General features: G+C 34.4%; 1 protein-coding gene across 1 annotated transcript in view; it reads left to right on the top strand.

The window, feature by feature from the left end:
- KYAT3 (kynurenine aminotransferase 3) overlaps positions 1 to 16,895 on the top strand; it is a 70,347-nt gene that overhangs the window by 41,562 nt on the left and 11,890 nt on the right. Inside the window, exons 5-11 of the mRNA XM_019632817.1 lie at positions 3,538 to 3,624; positions 4,419 to 4,544; positions 4,648 to 4,768; positions 8,407 to 8,483; positions 9,485 to 9,574; positions 13,162 to 13,348; positions 16,688 to 16,761. Coding sequence (XP_019488362.1) covers positions 3,538 to 3,624; positions 4,419 to 4,544; positions 4,648 to 4,768; positions 8,407 to 8,483; positions 9,485 to 9,574; positions 13,162 to 13,348; positions 16,688 to 16,761 — 762 coding nt within the window. The remainder of the gene's footprint in view (positions 1 to 3,537; positions 3,625 to 4,418; positions 4,545 to 4,647; positions 4,769 to 8,406; positions 8,484 to 9,484; positions 9,575 to 13,161; positions 13,349 to 16,687; positions 16,762 to 16,895) is intronic.

Genomic DNA, 16,895 nt, shown 5'->3' with positions numbered 1-16,895 from the left:
CAAATCACTCAGTTTTTTTATGGAATGAAGCTAGAACTGTCAGCTGTCAAATGACATAACAATAACATAGATGCAAATGACTCTAGTACTTCCAAAAATGAATTAGCGCCATCTGTTGCAAACATGCATCATGACTTTTCTGACAACCCAATATGTACTCTTGAGTCTGGCTTCTTTCATTATCATTTTGTCTGTGACATTCATCCATTTTGTTGCATGTAGTTTATTCTTATTTTTATAGCTTATTTAAATAAGGGCAGGTGGATGGAGCTAGCAATGATGGGGAAAAATGAATATCTTAGTTTTCACTGCTAAAATAATCTTTAATGTGAACACAATCAGCAAGTATTTGGTCACTGTCCTTTTGTGCCCATTATTGTTAATAGCATAGTGTGAGGGATGTACAATGAGAATTTTGAGTGGTTTCTGCTGTTTATTTAGTCCTGTGATGTAAGACTCACTTTGGCCCTGACCTCGGTCAACTGTGCCCTACTTTCCCATTATCATTCTAATAGCCCTGCTTCAATATCTCCTGACCTTTTTCATTTATCAGAAAGTTTTGCGTATCTTCTCTGTGTTAGGCACTGGGGAAGAGATTTTTAAAAGATGATTTCTATAGGGAAGGAGTTCCCTGTCTAGTAGAGGAGATTGACTTTTAAACAAATGAAGAGGAATGTAGTGTGATTGTCAGTAGTGGAGAATGTATAAATTATGGTGGTGACAAAAAGGAAAAGTGCTCATATAGGTCTGGGAAGCTCCAGGGAGGCAGTGCACAAGCTGTGTCTGAGGATGACTATATTTGCCCTGATCTATGAGATCAGACAATTAAGTTTACAAACTCATCCTAGAAAAAGTGCTACATACCTCATGGCCGAATATCACTATGGTCACCTTCGAAGAACTCCCCTTGGGAAGCTATACACTGACACCAGTGCCTAGTCCACCCTTCACAGCAATATTGGAACTCTTTTTCTGGAATGGCCATCAGAGCTGTCGTCGTATTACCCTTGATGTCCTGAATGTCATCAAAATGTCTTCCTTTCAGTATTTCCTTTATCTTTGAGTAAAGAAAGAAGTCATTGGAGGCCAGATCAGGTGAGTAGGGAGGGTGTTCCAATACAGTTATTTGTTTACTGGCTAAAAACTCCCTCACAGACAATGTCATGTGAGCTGGTGCATTGTCGTGATGTAAGAGCCATGAATAGTTGGCGAAAAGTTCAGGTCATCTAATGTTTTCACACAGCCTTTTCAGCGCTTCCAAATAGTAAACTTGGTTGACTGTCCAGTTGGTACAAATTCATAATGAATAATCCCTCTGATATCAAAAAAGGTTAGCAACATCATTGCAACAAGTTCGTGAACTTAATTGTCAGGCCTTGTATATTATTAATTCCTCTCTTTGAATTCTCATAGTACTTTATCTGTATCTCTTTTATAAAAGATACCACTATTACTCTGTGTCATGTTATTCTTTTACATCTCTAATTCCCTCTACTATGCCAGACAATAAGCTACTTAAGGAAACATGTTAAGGAAGTACAGTCATAATTTCATACACACAGTCTCCTTTAATCCTATAAAATAGTTTAAAGTTGTACTTCATACTTTGACGTTGTTCATCCTCTCTGGTTTCCTCCTCTGCGCGCTCTTGGAGTGTCCCAAGGCTCAGCCCTTGACCTTCTTTTCTCTTTTCTTTCTTCCCTGGTCACCTTATCTAATATTTTCAAACCACACACGTCATTTTCTATCATTTTGACCTATTTTGTTATCTTTATAGTGTTTATTACTATCTGAAATTATTTAATTTCCTTCCTTGTTTTCTTGTTTATTATAAATCTCTCTCAGTAGAAATGTAAGTTCCAGGAGAATACGGTTTATTACTGTATTGCCGGCATCTAAAATAGTGTGTGCTCCATAAATATTCTTCAAAAAGGGAGCGGAATTATTCCCATTGTAAAAATAAAGAAATTACAGAGAGGACTATCAAGTATATTCTGTCAGTTCGACCTCCATCCCTCCCAATATATTTCCCTTTATTCAGCTCTCACGTCATATCAGGCCTTATGCTTCTCACCAGAGTTACAAAGGTAAGTCATCCTAGTCCTTGAGCATTTCACAGACTAATTAAAAACTTGCAGGGTTCATTTCTTGTTCCTCCACAATACCTAACACCTAACATAGCAAATTGTATAGTAGGTACGCAATGTGAGTTGAATGGCTAGTACTAAGGAGCTTTAGAATGTAAGGGCCTCTTTTGACTCTTAATGAGAAAGGCCTTGAACAAGTATTTCACATCGTAGGAAATATAAACCGTAAAAAGTACAAATTTAGAACAATAATCAGATACCATTAATTTAACTAACAAAAAGTTAAACAAGACCACGTAGTGCAGACCTGTGAAATTATCAGTTGTTGTTGCCAGATTTTTCAAAAGCAGCTTGGTTATGTACAGAAAGTGCCATAAAGGTATTTATATCCTTTCATCTAGCAATGGCAATCATGTGAATGTATTCAGCAAATTATTTTAAAATAGAGAAACTATACACATTTTTACAAATCGACAGCATTGTTATTTATACAAGCAAACCATAAGTAAATTAATCTAGAATTCCATAGACTCTCAAATAGTCATTAAAATAATAAATATTAAAACTACAATAATATGAACTTTTTGTGAAATATTGCTAGGTTTAAAAAAGATAGAAAGAAAAGATGAATGTTATATAATGGTTATAAATTATGTGTTCAAACGCTCCTTATAGAAAAGCAGAAAGTCAGGATGCTAGATCTACGCTGGCAGATTTCGGGAGGGACACTGACTGGACTGGCTGGATCGGCCCACTGACCAGACAGCCAACCCTCTAGTGATTGAGAGAGAGAGAGCATACTGGGGCAGAGGGACAAGGAGTACCTTCCAGGGACTAGGGGAAAAGACAGAATCCAGGTATGTCACCTGGAGGGGAAGTGTTGTGTCAGACAATAACAGTAGCATCTGAACTGATCTCCCTGTATCCACTTTTCCTTTCAGGATGCTTTTGAGAAAAGGGAAACATCTTTACTCTCAGGATAATACTTATAAATTAGTACTCCATGACGGAGAACATTGGAGTGTTGTCTTTCTTTATAGCCTGGCTTCTGCCACCATCTGATACTTAATTTTCTAACTTGAAATTTAAAGAAACTCAATGTTTTTGGATGGAACATCTCTTGGAGTGTGTGATAAGATACTGTGGCCTTTTCCCCTCCGCCCCTCCAAATCGACCTATGCACATATAAAAATTTGCATATAATTTCAAGGGTCCCCACTGCAAACCTATCTGTAGATCTCCCTAAGAGATCATGGACTCCAATTAAGGCTCCTGACAAATTTATCCCCAAGGTCCTTCCTCTAACGTGTTAGCTCCAAGGAGGGAAAGCATGCTTTTTTCACTGCTGCATCTCAACATGTAGTATAGCACCTCACACATAGAAGTTACACAATATTTGTTAAATGAATTAGTGATTAATATGTGCTGTCCTTATTTGATTTTATTTCAGGTCATAATAATAATGCCTTTCTTTGACTGCTATGAGCCCATGGTGAGAATGGCTGGAGGAACACCTGTTTTTATTTCTCTAAGATCTGTAAGTATACCAATACGATTCACATGCTTTAAGAAGTTTTGAAAATACCAATTACTTTATCGCCAATAAAGTGTCTACTTGGATTACATTTTGGTATTTACTATATATCTCTACTATGACTGCAGTTAATCAACAACTTTAAGAGGGGAAAATTTAATAATTGATCCTGTGGTTGCCATGTGTCCGTGTGGTATCAGCATCTACATTGTATGTAATGCTATTTTTTGTGGCCATGTGTCCCCCCCCATTGACGAGCAACACCTGGTCAGAGACCATTTCTGACTCACTGTTTATAGCACTGCTCCCCAGTGACTTAACAATGCAGAGTACATATTGGGTGCTCAATAAATGCTTGTTGAATTCCAAAAGAAGTGATTTTTCTTTTTATTCTATCCTGCTATTATCTTTTAGAATATGATCAAGTATAGTAGCTTTGTCTTTTTAAAAATCTTATCAAATAAGTGACATACTCCGGTGAATTACAGAAGCTTCTACTATCAGACTTGTTAACTGTAGCTCTAGCTGGCTCCTTTGAAGGAATATAGGCACTTTAATAGCTGTTAACGTTGACAGAGTCCATTTTTCCACTTAACAGGTGTGAGCATGAGACTCACATCCTCTTGGGCTCTTAAGGTAGAACTAAACCTTACTTGTTTCTGTTTATTTTCTGTGTTAGTCATTTTTTTCAGTTACATTTGCCATGCCTTTCTCTAATTTTTTTCTTTATTATGTTTATTTGTAAGCCAGCAAATGAATTAATTGAATTAAATCACATCTTCATTCTTCATGCTTAGAAACCTGTCGATGGGAAAAAATGGTCTAGTTCTGACTGGACATTGGATCCTGAAGAACTGGCAAGTAAATTTAATTCCAAAACCAAAGCTATAATACTGAATACACCACATAATCCCATGGGGAAGGTAAGTGAGTCTTTGATCTCTTTATACAGTCTTCTGATCTATCATTTTCTCACACGTTGAATAATAATTGGCTCTGCTCTTTTGTATCCTTTAATATGTATAGGTGTACACCAAAGAGGAACTCCAAGTAATTGCTGACCTTTGCATCAAGTATGACACACTTTGCCTCAGTGATGAGGTTTACGAATGGCTTGTATATACTGGAAACAAGCATTTAAAAATAGGTACTGATTATTACATAGAGTCACAAATCTAAATGTGTTTGGGTATGTGTGGAACAACTGATTGGAAAGGATCCCAGAACAGCTTTACAATAGTCTTTATAATGGGTCTGTCTGTGTGAGTACTTAAGGGATTTCAGTGAATGGTGCTTGAGTGAATTGATGAACAGCTTGAAGGACAAACAGTACAAACTCAGGGGAAGACATTTTGTATCACACTAGATAGCTACGAAACCAGAGAAGTAGTACTTTTGCCTATATCCTTGGTCTTCCATTAAGAATCCAGCTATACTTGGTACATAAGACACAAGGAGCTTACTTGTTCCCAAACTGGACTGTCTCTGCTAAGCAAGTTGCCAAAATGCCAGGTCAGCAGGAAAAGATTACAGGGACACTAAGCTATTGGCTGCTTGGCCCATGCCTGGAATTTCACCACTAGCACTGGGCCACCTCACAAAGACCCTGGTGTCTTCTGGGGTAACCCAAACTTATATCAACTATAGGATTATAAGCTAGGCTGCAACCCCTACGTCTTTGCACTTGTCCATCCAATGCCTGAAAACACTTTTGCCCCAGATATCCACATGGATAATCTGGAAACAAGTGGATTATAGGACCAATGGTCAGGATCAAATTATGAGGGGATACATTTTTGGCAGTCATCAAAATTTTGTTGACAGTGGAACCCATAGAAGAGAATGAATTTTCTCAAGGAGAATATATGAACAGAGAAGAAGGCCAGAGGTTTGAAAGATGTGGTGCCTTAACACAGCAAACTGTGGGTCTATGTCAAAAATTGCATCAGAGTTCACTTGACTTCACCCGTTTTATTGATGACCTTTGTCTTGGATCATCTGAACTGTTCCCCAGTAGAAAATCAGGAAAATATGGACAATTAATTTTTTTGGTAGCTGTTTTTAGATTAAATTTTATTAAATTATTATTTAATTATTTTATCTAAAATTATTTGATATAAAATGTGTTTCACTCATTTAAAATACTTAATTATTTTAAATATTTACTTAAAATAAAATAATGAGATTTAATTAAATTATTTTGTTAAGTTTATTAAAAATTTTTAGATTAAGCAGAGAGGAAGAGGCAGCTACCTAATGAATAAATATAATTTTATATTCAACATAAAACATATGTTCATGTCTATGTGAGAATGACTCAAAGCCTTAGTTTTAGTTAACACAGTTTAGCCATATTCTTTCTAAAAGATTACTTTAAATGGCCTTGAAATTATTTGTAAGCTTGTATTGTATTTAAACCTTATGTTACATTATAGACCTTTCATGGTAAAAGTGTTATTTTTAATTAATAATATTATTTGCTAGAGATACCAAAATACTTATTTTTAACTTAGATTTTTTAGTGGCTATAACAGCCCATAAAGTTAAAACAAAAAAAATGAACTCACTATTTCATTATTTAGAGAGTGCAATTCGATTGCATGAAAACTTAGTCTATCAAATACAGTGGCCTTTGTCACATGAAAGATGCAAAATGGCTATTCCATCAATTTGCAGAGTGCAGTAGTAGTTCTTTAATATAATACAATCAGGCTTTCTAGCCACACATGAAATTAGCATCATCTTCATGTTGTCACAGAGGCAGTTTTCCCTGATGTAGGGCTGTTCATCGTGTTTCTATCTTTATCTGACTTCTATTGAAGTTTAAATTGCCGATGAATAACTGTTAAAGCTGCTGTGGCTGATTGAAGGATCCTGGGTCATAAATGAGAAGTGTAAAGACCAATTGCCTTTCAGATAAAACTGCAAGCTAAACTTACTGATACTAGATATGTTTTTTTTTTTATATCATCAAACCTGCATTTTTATTTTTTATTTTTTTATTTTTTTTGCCTCTACATTGCTAGTCACACTCAGTTTTGTGGTCATCTGTTCTGTCTATCTGCCTACATTAACACCTGGGTCTCCCCAAATTTCTGAGACTGAGAGGATATGAACATTAGATATTTTTAAATTACCTAGGGCCCTTTTTATTGAAATAGTAGAATTTGTCCTTATTAGATCAGTTTCTTTTTTTTTTTTTTTTTAGATCAGTTTCTTGATTCAAATAATATCTCTGGGTTTCAGTAAAATGACAAAAAGAAACCACTTGTTTAGAAGAGCTATATTAATACACTGATATTATATTTATATACTAATCCATTGATATTTGGAAAATTACTATAAAATTCTTTGTAAGCTATTTAGCTGATCAACTTACTCCTTAAAAAAAAATCCACTTTTATATAGCTACCAACAAATTAGCTCTCCTTTTGAACATTATAATTAGAATTTATACTTTGTGAACAAAACCTACATTTGACATGTGAGTATTTTTTAATTTCATTCATATGTAACTTATAGTGAAAATATGCTAGGATTGTATTACTTTCTCTGGGTATTTCTTATTTTCAAAAACTTTATTTCTAAATATTGTTCTTACTGATAAGCCTTCCTGATTTTGGATGTATACTATTACTTTACAGGAAGTGATGCTCTGCATTGTACATAGTTTAGATTTTCTCTGGTCAAATAGGAGAGTGGTACATGTGTTATGGTGTGCTTCTGAAATATTTTGGAAGACTAGGAAAATATCAAAACTTGAAGTGATAAAATTATTTATATCAAATATTAGAATATTCCTTCTTTGATATTTGTTATACTCCACAGAGAATACAATTATAACTTTTATGATTTATATAGTTGTCCTATCTTTACAAATATTGGTAGGTATTTCATGATAGACTGAAATTATGTATGCACCCATTTTAGAAATTTCTTTAGCTACCTTACATTTTAGTAGGCATTTTACATGCCTTATAAGAAGATTACTTTAAGAAAACGACTTAACCCCCCTAGAAATGGGTATTTACTTTCCCTTTGTGTGTGATTATGGCGCAATTCTGGATATACTACAAACCACTGAATTATACACTTTTATGAGTGAATTATATGGTGTGAGATTTATAGTTCAATAAAGTTGTTAGCAAAATACACATACTTGTATGCACACATGCACGTACACACACATGCACACAGATTGCTGGGCCCCACACTTAGAGATTCTGGTTTAGTAGGCCTATGATGCATTCCAAGAATTTACCTTTTGTACAAGTTTCCCAGTGATATTGATATTGCTGCTGTGTACAGGACTATATTTTAAGAATCATTGACCTAGGGATCATGGAGAAAGAGACTCAGAAAATGGGCCCAGTAGAGGTGAGGTAAACAAAGCCAGGACCACAGCCAACACCGTGCCACAGAGTGATTACACTGAACACACAGCTACGAACACGGAGCAGTGGGTGCACAGTTTGTGTGACTGCCTCACTGAACCAGCCCTGAACACTACCTACTGGCACCTCTGTCGCTCCCGCCCCTGGAAATAATTTTGCTACTTAAAATTATTTAATCTATTAAGTGTTACTTAGGTGCCCTATTACAGTGTTTTCAAGCACTGTAACATTTTCAGCTATGCTTGGGTTAAAGTTAACATTATCTTTAAAACACCTATTGAAATAATTAAACTGAGCACACTATGATACATTTATGTTTTTAGGTTATACCAAATGTAGATTGATTGAAAAGCACTTATTTTACCTTTTTGTTTTTCATTTTCTTGTTCAGCCACTTTTCCAGGCATGTGGGAGAGAACAATCACTATAGGAAGTGCTGGAAAAACTTTCAGTATAACTGGCTGGAAGGTAAGATGAATTTAATTGCTTGAAAACAGGCATGTGCTTTACTCCCTGAAGGGTATTTTTGTGTGTTTTAAATATATCTCTGTTCAGTTTACATAGGATTTTATACTTACTGACCTTTTGCTTATTATTTACTCATTCAGTTTTCCTGTTGGCCTTTATTCTTTTTGAGACTTAATCATTTCTTTAAAAAAAAAATAAGGTAATTTTTCATTTTATACATAACCAACTAATGACACTTCTTTCTTTGCAAAGAATGTTCAGATTACAGCATATTATATAAAAGGAGAAAAATAATAATAGCTGATATTTTGGCCCTGGTGTGCCAGGCTCTTAGGGCTTTATATGTACTGATTCTTTTAATTCCCATCACCACATTATGAGGGGTATAATTTATTATCCTCACTTTACAGACAATGAAACTAACATAGAGAAGTTAAGGGACTTGCTGGAGGTTACACTGCTAATAAATTCAAACCAGGGCAGGCAATCTAGCTTCCAAATCCACACACTCAAACCACGAAACTGTGTGTAACACGATAACAATTTATCCAGTTGAAACTTGTTTATCTTCCAACCTCACCTCTCCTAACCATGGCTAAGAAGCAGAGAGTATCAAAAACTGAGGCCTGCAGAAGCAAATTATGAAAGAGTCCCATAGACCCTCATTCAGAGTCACTTTTATCTACATCTAATTCAAATGAGCTTTGGTCCTGTGTTTTAGACCTCCGGGATATCAGAAGTGGCAAACCAGTAGAGAGGAGAAGGATAATGGTGACTGCAGGCACTGTTTACCTTCTAAGGGCAGAATGCAGTAACTCCATTTGGAAACTTTTCCACAGAAAGAAATGTTGAAATGATTCTAACTAATACTGCACTACTTTCATAGTGTGAACATTTTAGAATTGCATATATTTAATGATTGCATTAAGCGTCTCTATGAGATTTGGTACGTACGATTAGGTTCATATCTTGAGCTCTACTTTTATCTTTTCCTTTTCCAGCTTGGCTGGTCCATTGGTCCTAATCACTTGATAAAACATTTACAGACAGTTCAACAAAACAGCATTTATACTTGTGCAACTCCTTTACAGGTAGGTTTTATAGTAATTTGGGGTTGAGACATGGTCTTTTGGTGAAGGTGTTACCTTTATGTTGTGTGTTTGAATTGGCTTAGCTCTTCCTTTCATGTCCTTTTTGAGCAGGGCTTCTAGTATAATTTGAGAATTATACTAGAATCTAGTATAATTTGAGAATATATAAGAAGCTCTCTCTGTATATGGCCATTTATTGCAGAAAATAGGGGATTGTTGTTATCCACCTAGAGACAATTGGTTAAAATAAACCATGGTCTGGTCTATCTAAACATTTAAATATTATATGACTGTGTTGGTTTCCTATTTCTCTGTAACAAATTACCACAAACTTAGTGGCTTAAAACAAAACAATTTTTTTTAATCTTACAGTTCTGGAGGTCAGCAGTCAAAATGAGTCTTGCAGGGCTAAAAGCAAGGTGTCTGCATTGCTCTATTCTTCTGCAGGCTCTAAGGGAGAGTCCATTCCTTGTCTTTTCCAGCTTCTAGGGGCTGCTCGCATCCTTGGTTTATGGTCACATCACTTCTGTGACTCTAACTCTCCTGCGGCCTTCCACCTTTTTCCCTTATAAGGATCCTGGTGATTGCATTAGGCCCCACATAATCCAAAATAATCTCTCAGTCTCAAGATCCTTAACTTAAATCACATTTGCAAAGTTCATTTTACCAGGCAAGGTAACATATTTACAGGTTCTGGGTTTTAAGACATAGGCATCTTTAGGGGCCAATATTCTAATACCCTGGCTGTTTAAAATTAAAAGAAAAGAAAAGGAAAGGGAAAAGGAAAGAGTGAGGAAGCTCTATAATTACTGATGGAAAGATTTCCAGAATATATTGTAAAGTAAAAACAAGATACAAAGCAGTGTATATTTATATTTTGTATAAGAAAGGAACTGTTTCCTTGTCTTTTCTTAAAGGATCTCTGAAAGATCCATAATGAAACTAGTAAAAGTGGCTATTTGTAGTGGTAAGGAGAATAGGTGAAATTAGTAGTTAGGGACAGGAATAGATGTAAGGCTTTTTAATGTATATCTTTTTTATATTGTTTCTATTTTTTTAATGTTTATAAAACAGGGATCTACATACAATCATTCTGCAAATAATCAGAACACTGAAAAAAAATATATTTTTCTGAAAGGCAGTTAAAAAGCCAAAAGAGTGAAATATGTTGGCTACCGTAAACTTTTTTTTTTTTTACTTCCTGTCAAAAATACCTACTGAATGAGAAAAAAATCTATTTTACATTTCTTTTTCCAGTGACTCTAATATCATAATAAAGGCAAGTTCTAACATTGGTTTTATTATATATTAAACTCATTTTATCCTCTAAAAAAAATCCACTATTTAACAAATATTTACTGAGTATTTTAGATACAGCAGCAAAAATTCCTGCCCTCATGGAGATTATAGCCTAGTGGAGGGACACAGATAATAAATAAATATTTTAACAATATAATATGTCAGAAGTTGATAGATGCAATGGAGAAAAATAAAGTAATGAAGAGGAAAAATATAAAGTGTGAAGGGGGAGGATATACAATGTTAAGTGGAATCATCTTTGAAATCCTTACCAAGAAGGGGCCATTTGAGCTATGAACTGAAGGAGGTTAAGCAGTCACATGCTTATCTAGAGAAGAAACCTCCTGAAAGTACAAGTGCAAAGGCCCTGGGGTAGGCAGCCTGGTTATCATGTTTATATCAGTGAAGAGTACAGAGGCTGGGATAGGATGATTAGGGGAGAAGAGTAGGAGGAAAAAAATTAGAAAGATAGCTGGGAGCCAGATCAAGTAGGAGCATGTTTGTCACTGTGGAGACGGAGTGAGATAGGAAGCCACTGGAGAGTTTTTGAGCACAGGAGTGACATGATCTAACTTGTGTTATCAAAGGGAGTCTGGCTGCTTAGTTGAGTTAGAAGTTGAAGTGATCAAGGAGAGAGACAGCAGTGAACTGAACCAATATGGAGATGAGACAAGTGGTGAAAAATGATTGGGTTCTGAATATATTTTGAAGGTAGAGCTGACAGTATTTGCCAGTGGATCACATGTGGGGTATGAGAAAGAGAGGAGTCAGGTACAATTTTACAGTTAGGACAATGTTTCTGTCTCCTGGGATTTGGATTTTCTAGCATAATGTCTCCTACTGTTGGGAATGAATAAGTTGCTGAGAAAAAGAAAGTTTCAGCTAAGAATCTGGAATATCTTTTTCGAACCATCTTATTCTCCATTTCTGCTAAGCAGCCTGTTTTTTGTTGTTGTTTTTTTCCATGCCCTCAGACAACCATGTTTTGAAATTGGCCCAAGTTTCCAGGGGAACCACAGATTCCTAGGCTGAAGCAACCAATCCTTATTTATCCAAGATTTCTTTAGTACTAGAGAGTTATTGATATTAATTTTTTTTCCTGCTGAATGCTTTTAGCATGCAGTCTTCTCCATCACTGCAACCTTCTCTGTCTCAGTGTCATCTCTTGCCATGCTATCTCTCTTGCTAGCTACAGCCACACTAGGCTTCTCTCAGTTCTTCCAAAAGAACAGTATATCCTGCTTGTTCATGTAAATGTTTTCTGTTTGATCCCTCTGCCCTGCCCTTACCAATGCACAATAATTGGAAGGCTCACAAAGGCAAGGACCATGTTTATCTTGTTTATCATGATAGTCCCAGCATTTATCACAATGCTTGTTTTAATATAGGGACTCAATTTATTTACTAAGTAATTGAATTTATCCTTTAGTTCTTGATATCTTTTGGCTGTGATTAATTTCCCTAAAATTTGGCCACTTTGCTCTGCCCCTGTATTTCTTAACTATTTGAAGTTCTCGATTTTTTGCTTGGATCTCCTGGTTTACTCTGAGAACCAATATTTCTAAGTTGTCCCAGTTCACACTTGCCTACCCAGCTTCCAAAGACCCGTGTTCATTATGTATGCCCTGATTCAGATTTGTTTACCTGTTCCTGACCTATTGCCCTCTCAGACAGCTGCCTAATAAATAACATTGGCTTTTCTCTGAGCCCAGTTACACTCCTGTGTCTTCTTACTTTCCTAAAGAAGAGTAGAGAAGTCACTCCACATAACCCAAAAACTTCTTTCTAATCCCTGTGGCATTTAGACCACCTTCCTGGGATATGAATAATTAGAACAGGGATTTGCATACCCATGGGGCACGACACAGTAGGTCACCTTTCATTTCTACTGCATCCTCCAAGGTAATGGGGAAAGGCTGACTCATCGTTTTTCTGGTCATCTTTCAGATTTATATCTAGCAAGTCATCCTACAGTTCACCTCAATAGAAAACAACTTACTGTCTTTTAATTCCCAAGTATGCCATCTTTATATAATACCTCTTTTTCAATCTGGGTTTTCATAGCTCATTCTCAGTTCTTCACATTAGATTTAGTAATTTCGTTGTGACTGATTCCTCCATTAATCTATAGAGTTTAACATAGGTTCACAGGAATTCAACTGTAATTCTCTGAATGACTTTTTAGCCCATAATATTACTCAGACAATCGTTATTTATTATACCAATAAACTCAGCAATAAATAACATTACCATATTTCCTTCGTACATTTTTCAATGTTGACATACAGGAAGCCTTGGCTCAAGCTTTTTGGATTGACATCAAGCGCATGGATGACCCAGAGTGTTACTTTAATTCCTTGCCAAAAGAGTTAGAAGTAAAAAGAGATCGGATGGTACATTTACTTGAAAGTGTTGGCCTAAAACCCATAATTCCTGATGGGGGATACTTCATCATTGCTGATGTATCTTTGCTAGGTTTGTAAGAGTTTTTATTATTTCAAATATATGGAAAGTTACATGTGAAAATATGGAGAAAAGGTTGGTGTCAAAGCCATATCAGTATTTTATCTAAGGAAAAATGGATTTTCACAATATCATTGTTTTTCTACAATCATCTTGACTTTTAGGTCCTTGAACTTAAATGTGACTGTTGTTATGTGGTTATGGAATCAGTTGTTCTAGGTATCCTATTAAACATAGAATGTACTGTCATCTTGTTCTGGTGTGTAATGTAAAACATGAAATAATATGGATGCCCTCTGTCCCTGTGAGTAAAACTTTAGTTTCCTTTTTACTTGAGAAAAAATAAGGTTTCTAGAATGTGGATGCCATCAGGGATTATTTTCCATTTTAGGATATACTGAAGTGAAGTAAAAAAGGAAAATAATATTTATTGAGCATCTACTACATGCCTAGTACTTTCAAGTACCCATTTGAAGAAAGTTCCATTTTTTAAGACATTAAGACTTAGAAAGTTTTCGATAACTTGCCTGAAGTCACACAGCTAGATTCCAAATATATAGTTCTGTCTCCAAAAAGGAATGGTCTTTATATTACCTGAAGTTGTTATAATTAATTCTGACATGCCATACAAATCTAAAGTTTGAATCATGATAACATTTTATACATAACTTATTTTTCTTCAAAAAAACTATAATGTTAATAATAGTACATTTAAGAGCATAATTTATTCTGACAGAAATTATACTTATTCTAAATAATTTTTAAATGTTTTAAATGTTATTTCAATGAAGCTATGTGCCACTGAACTTGAAAAGCCTTTTGTATATACCAAATTTTATAAAGCCAGTAACTTTTGACTTTATAATATAACAATGATTATTGTTTCTTCATTTGTTGTGAGAGAAGCAGAGGCCATGGTGACCAAATTTCTCACTGTACTATTGCCAGAGAGCTGTATTTGCCAGACTCCTAAGCTCTATTTTTATGTAAAACCCCTTAAGATGTACTCTGAAGTGTGGAAACCACTTTTTCTATATTGGGTCTAAATGTACAGTTCATTTCATGAAATGATAAAAAGAAATAACAATTTTCATCACTTATATTGGGTTGTCAGAAAAGTCATGGCGTATTTTTTTCTGTTTTTCTTTGCAGAAATGCATTATGATTTTTCTGACAACCCAATAGTTTTGCTTTTGAATTGGAAATTGCAAGATTTTCCACAGGAATTACTTTGTTTAACAGAAATTGATTTATACTTCATCTGCTCTCAAAAAGAATTTGAGCTAACTTAAAAGTCTTCTATGCAGTAATATATACATAGAAATGTTTATTTATAATAGAAAATCAATGTCACAATGTCACATAGGAAGGAGGAGGAAGCAAATATTTCAGTCACCTAGGTTTATTTTGTATTGTAATTAGCATTAACTTGAGACTGAACTTTGTGGCAGCAAAGGCAAATAGAAAAATGGAATTAGTTACATAATTGTTTAATAAAAGGAAACTTAATAGCTTTTTAAATAATAATAATTCTTTCCTGAAACCAAACTTTTCCAGATAGTAAATTCTAAATAGAATTTGTCACATTGTGACATTAAACATCAAAAGGACAATGATGGAACTTTTGCTTGGATTATTGCATTAAATTAACTAGCTTCTTCTTCTATCTTCAGTCAGTCTATTCTGCATGCTATACTAGTTTGTCTTAGATCTTGAACTAGTGTTATATACCCTAATACTATTAAAATATGTTTCAATAAAGAAATATTTTGTTTAGTTTTTTTGGGGATCTCTGACTCAAGTATTCAAAAAAAATAGATTCTAACTTTCTTCTAAATATAAAATCTTTAGAATTGTATTTATTCCCTTCTTTCCTTTTAAGCACCACGGCAATAAATTCCTCTTTTCTAAGCATTTTAAGAATAAATGAATAGTATAGCTAATGTCAATTACAGTTAGTTAATATCCTCTGGTTCTTCCTTCTACTGCTGTAAGTAATCACCTTTCTCTGGATTACCTTCGCATATGCTACTATTGTGTGCTTGTCACATGGAGTTTTCACATAATTTACAACAAACTCCAACTTTCTTAAATGATCATTTTTGTTAGAGCCAAACCTGAGTTAAATATACATATGTACATATAATGTGAAATACTTGAAATAGTAACTTGACTTCCTCATTTGTAAAGTGAATATTTTAGTTACCTCTCAGAATTATAGGACAAATAAGTGAGAGAATCATGTAACATATTTAGTAAATAGTAAGTTCTCAATGAATTGTAGTATATTATGAGCACTATTATATGGAATTTTTACATTCTTAAAGCACAAGGGAGAATGGAAATAAAATCATTAACTAAAAACATATTTAGATTTTTTTTTAAATATAGGTGAAACTTTCATCAACGTCAAGGGTTTCACATTGTTAATTTGAAGAGACCTAGTAGTATTTAGTGAATACAAGAAAGATGATAACTGCCTCAATTTGTTTTGAGCAATAAATTATAAAATTCCATTGATTATAATAACCATCAATGTTATTTGCTTCAGGCTATTCAAAAGATCTAACAGTAGAAGTCAATAAAATTGAAACAATATGAAATATCGATTGCTGATACTAAATGCCAGAGAAATATCTAGTGCAGACCTTAAAGCAAAATTAGAGCAAGAGACAAAATATTTGAAGTTATTCCCCAAAGCATATTTGAAGTTTTCCCCCAAATTTAACATTTTTTAAAAAAGCATAATATATGGAAGAAAGAGCTAAACAATAAGGATATCATTTGGAAGATCTACACAGACACTTCCCCTTTAAAAATAATAATATTATTTAGTCATTCAACAAATACGCTTTTCAAAACTTATATGCTAGACACTGACCTAGGAGTTAGGGATAATGATGGGCTGCAATACAGACACTTTATATATTTATTATATGCTCCCTTGTGGGGCATATAATCTAATAATGAATGACTATTTGGAGATATAATTATTACTGATGAATACTCTATACATGTATATGTTATTTCCTTAATAATAATCATAGAGTCTTATATTGTCTCTAGATAGAAAGGCAACACTCTTCTTTCCTTCCCCTTTTCTACTCTCTTCCAGTGTTAAGAGCTGTATGCATGAGTGTGATCAACAAGATGTCTATGTGAGTACTGCCTTAGAGTATAAGTAAAGCTCATCTGTGAATGCCTCACTTCCCACCACACCATGCAACATGAGACTCCAGCAGATTCTAGGAATATCTTCTGAGAAAAATTTTGAATCTTGATAGACTTAAATGAAATACATGTTGCCTTAGATATAATACATAGGCCATCTAATTTTTGTTGTTGTTTTAGATGCAGACCTGTCTGATATGAAGTACAATGAACCTTATGACTATAAATTTGTAAAATGGATGATCAAAAATAAGGTAATGTTTATTCGCCTTTGCAATATTGTGCTGTATTTTATAGTTAATTTATGAAGGAAACTTGCTGACATGCTTTGAACAATGTTAACTTTAATTTTGTTATATGATAGTCCACTCGTGGCTATTTGGAGAAT

Source organism: Hipposideros armiger, unplaced genomic scaffold (genome assembly GCF_001890085.2).
Source record: "Hipposideros armiger isolate ML-2016 unplaced genomic scaffold, ASM189008v1 scaffold_1179, whole genome shotgun sequence".
Lineage (NCBI taxonomy): Eukaryota > Metazoa > Chordata > Mammalia > Chiroptera > Hipposideridae > Hipposideros > Hipposideros armiger.
Note: the sequence above shows the minus strand (reverse complement) of the source record. Positions and strands in the feature narration are given on the sequence as shown.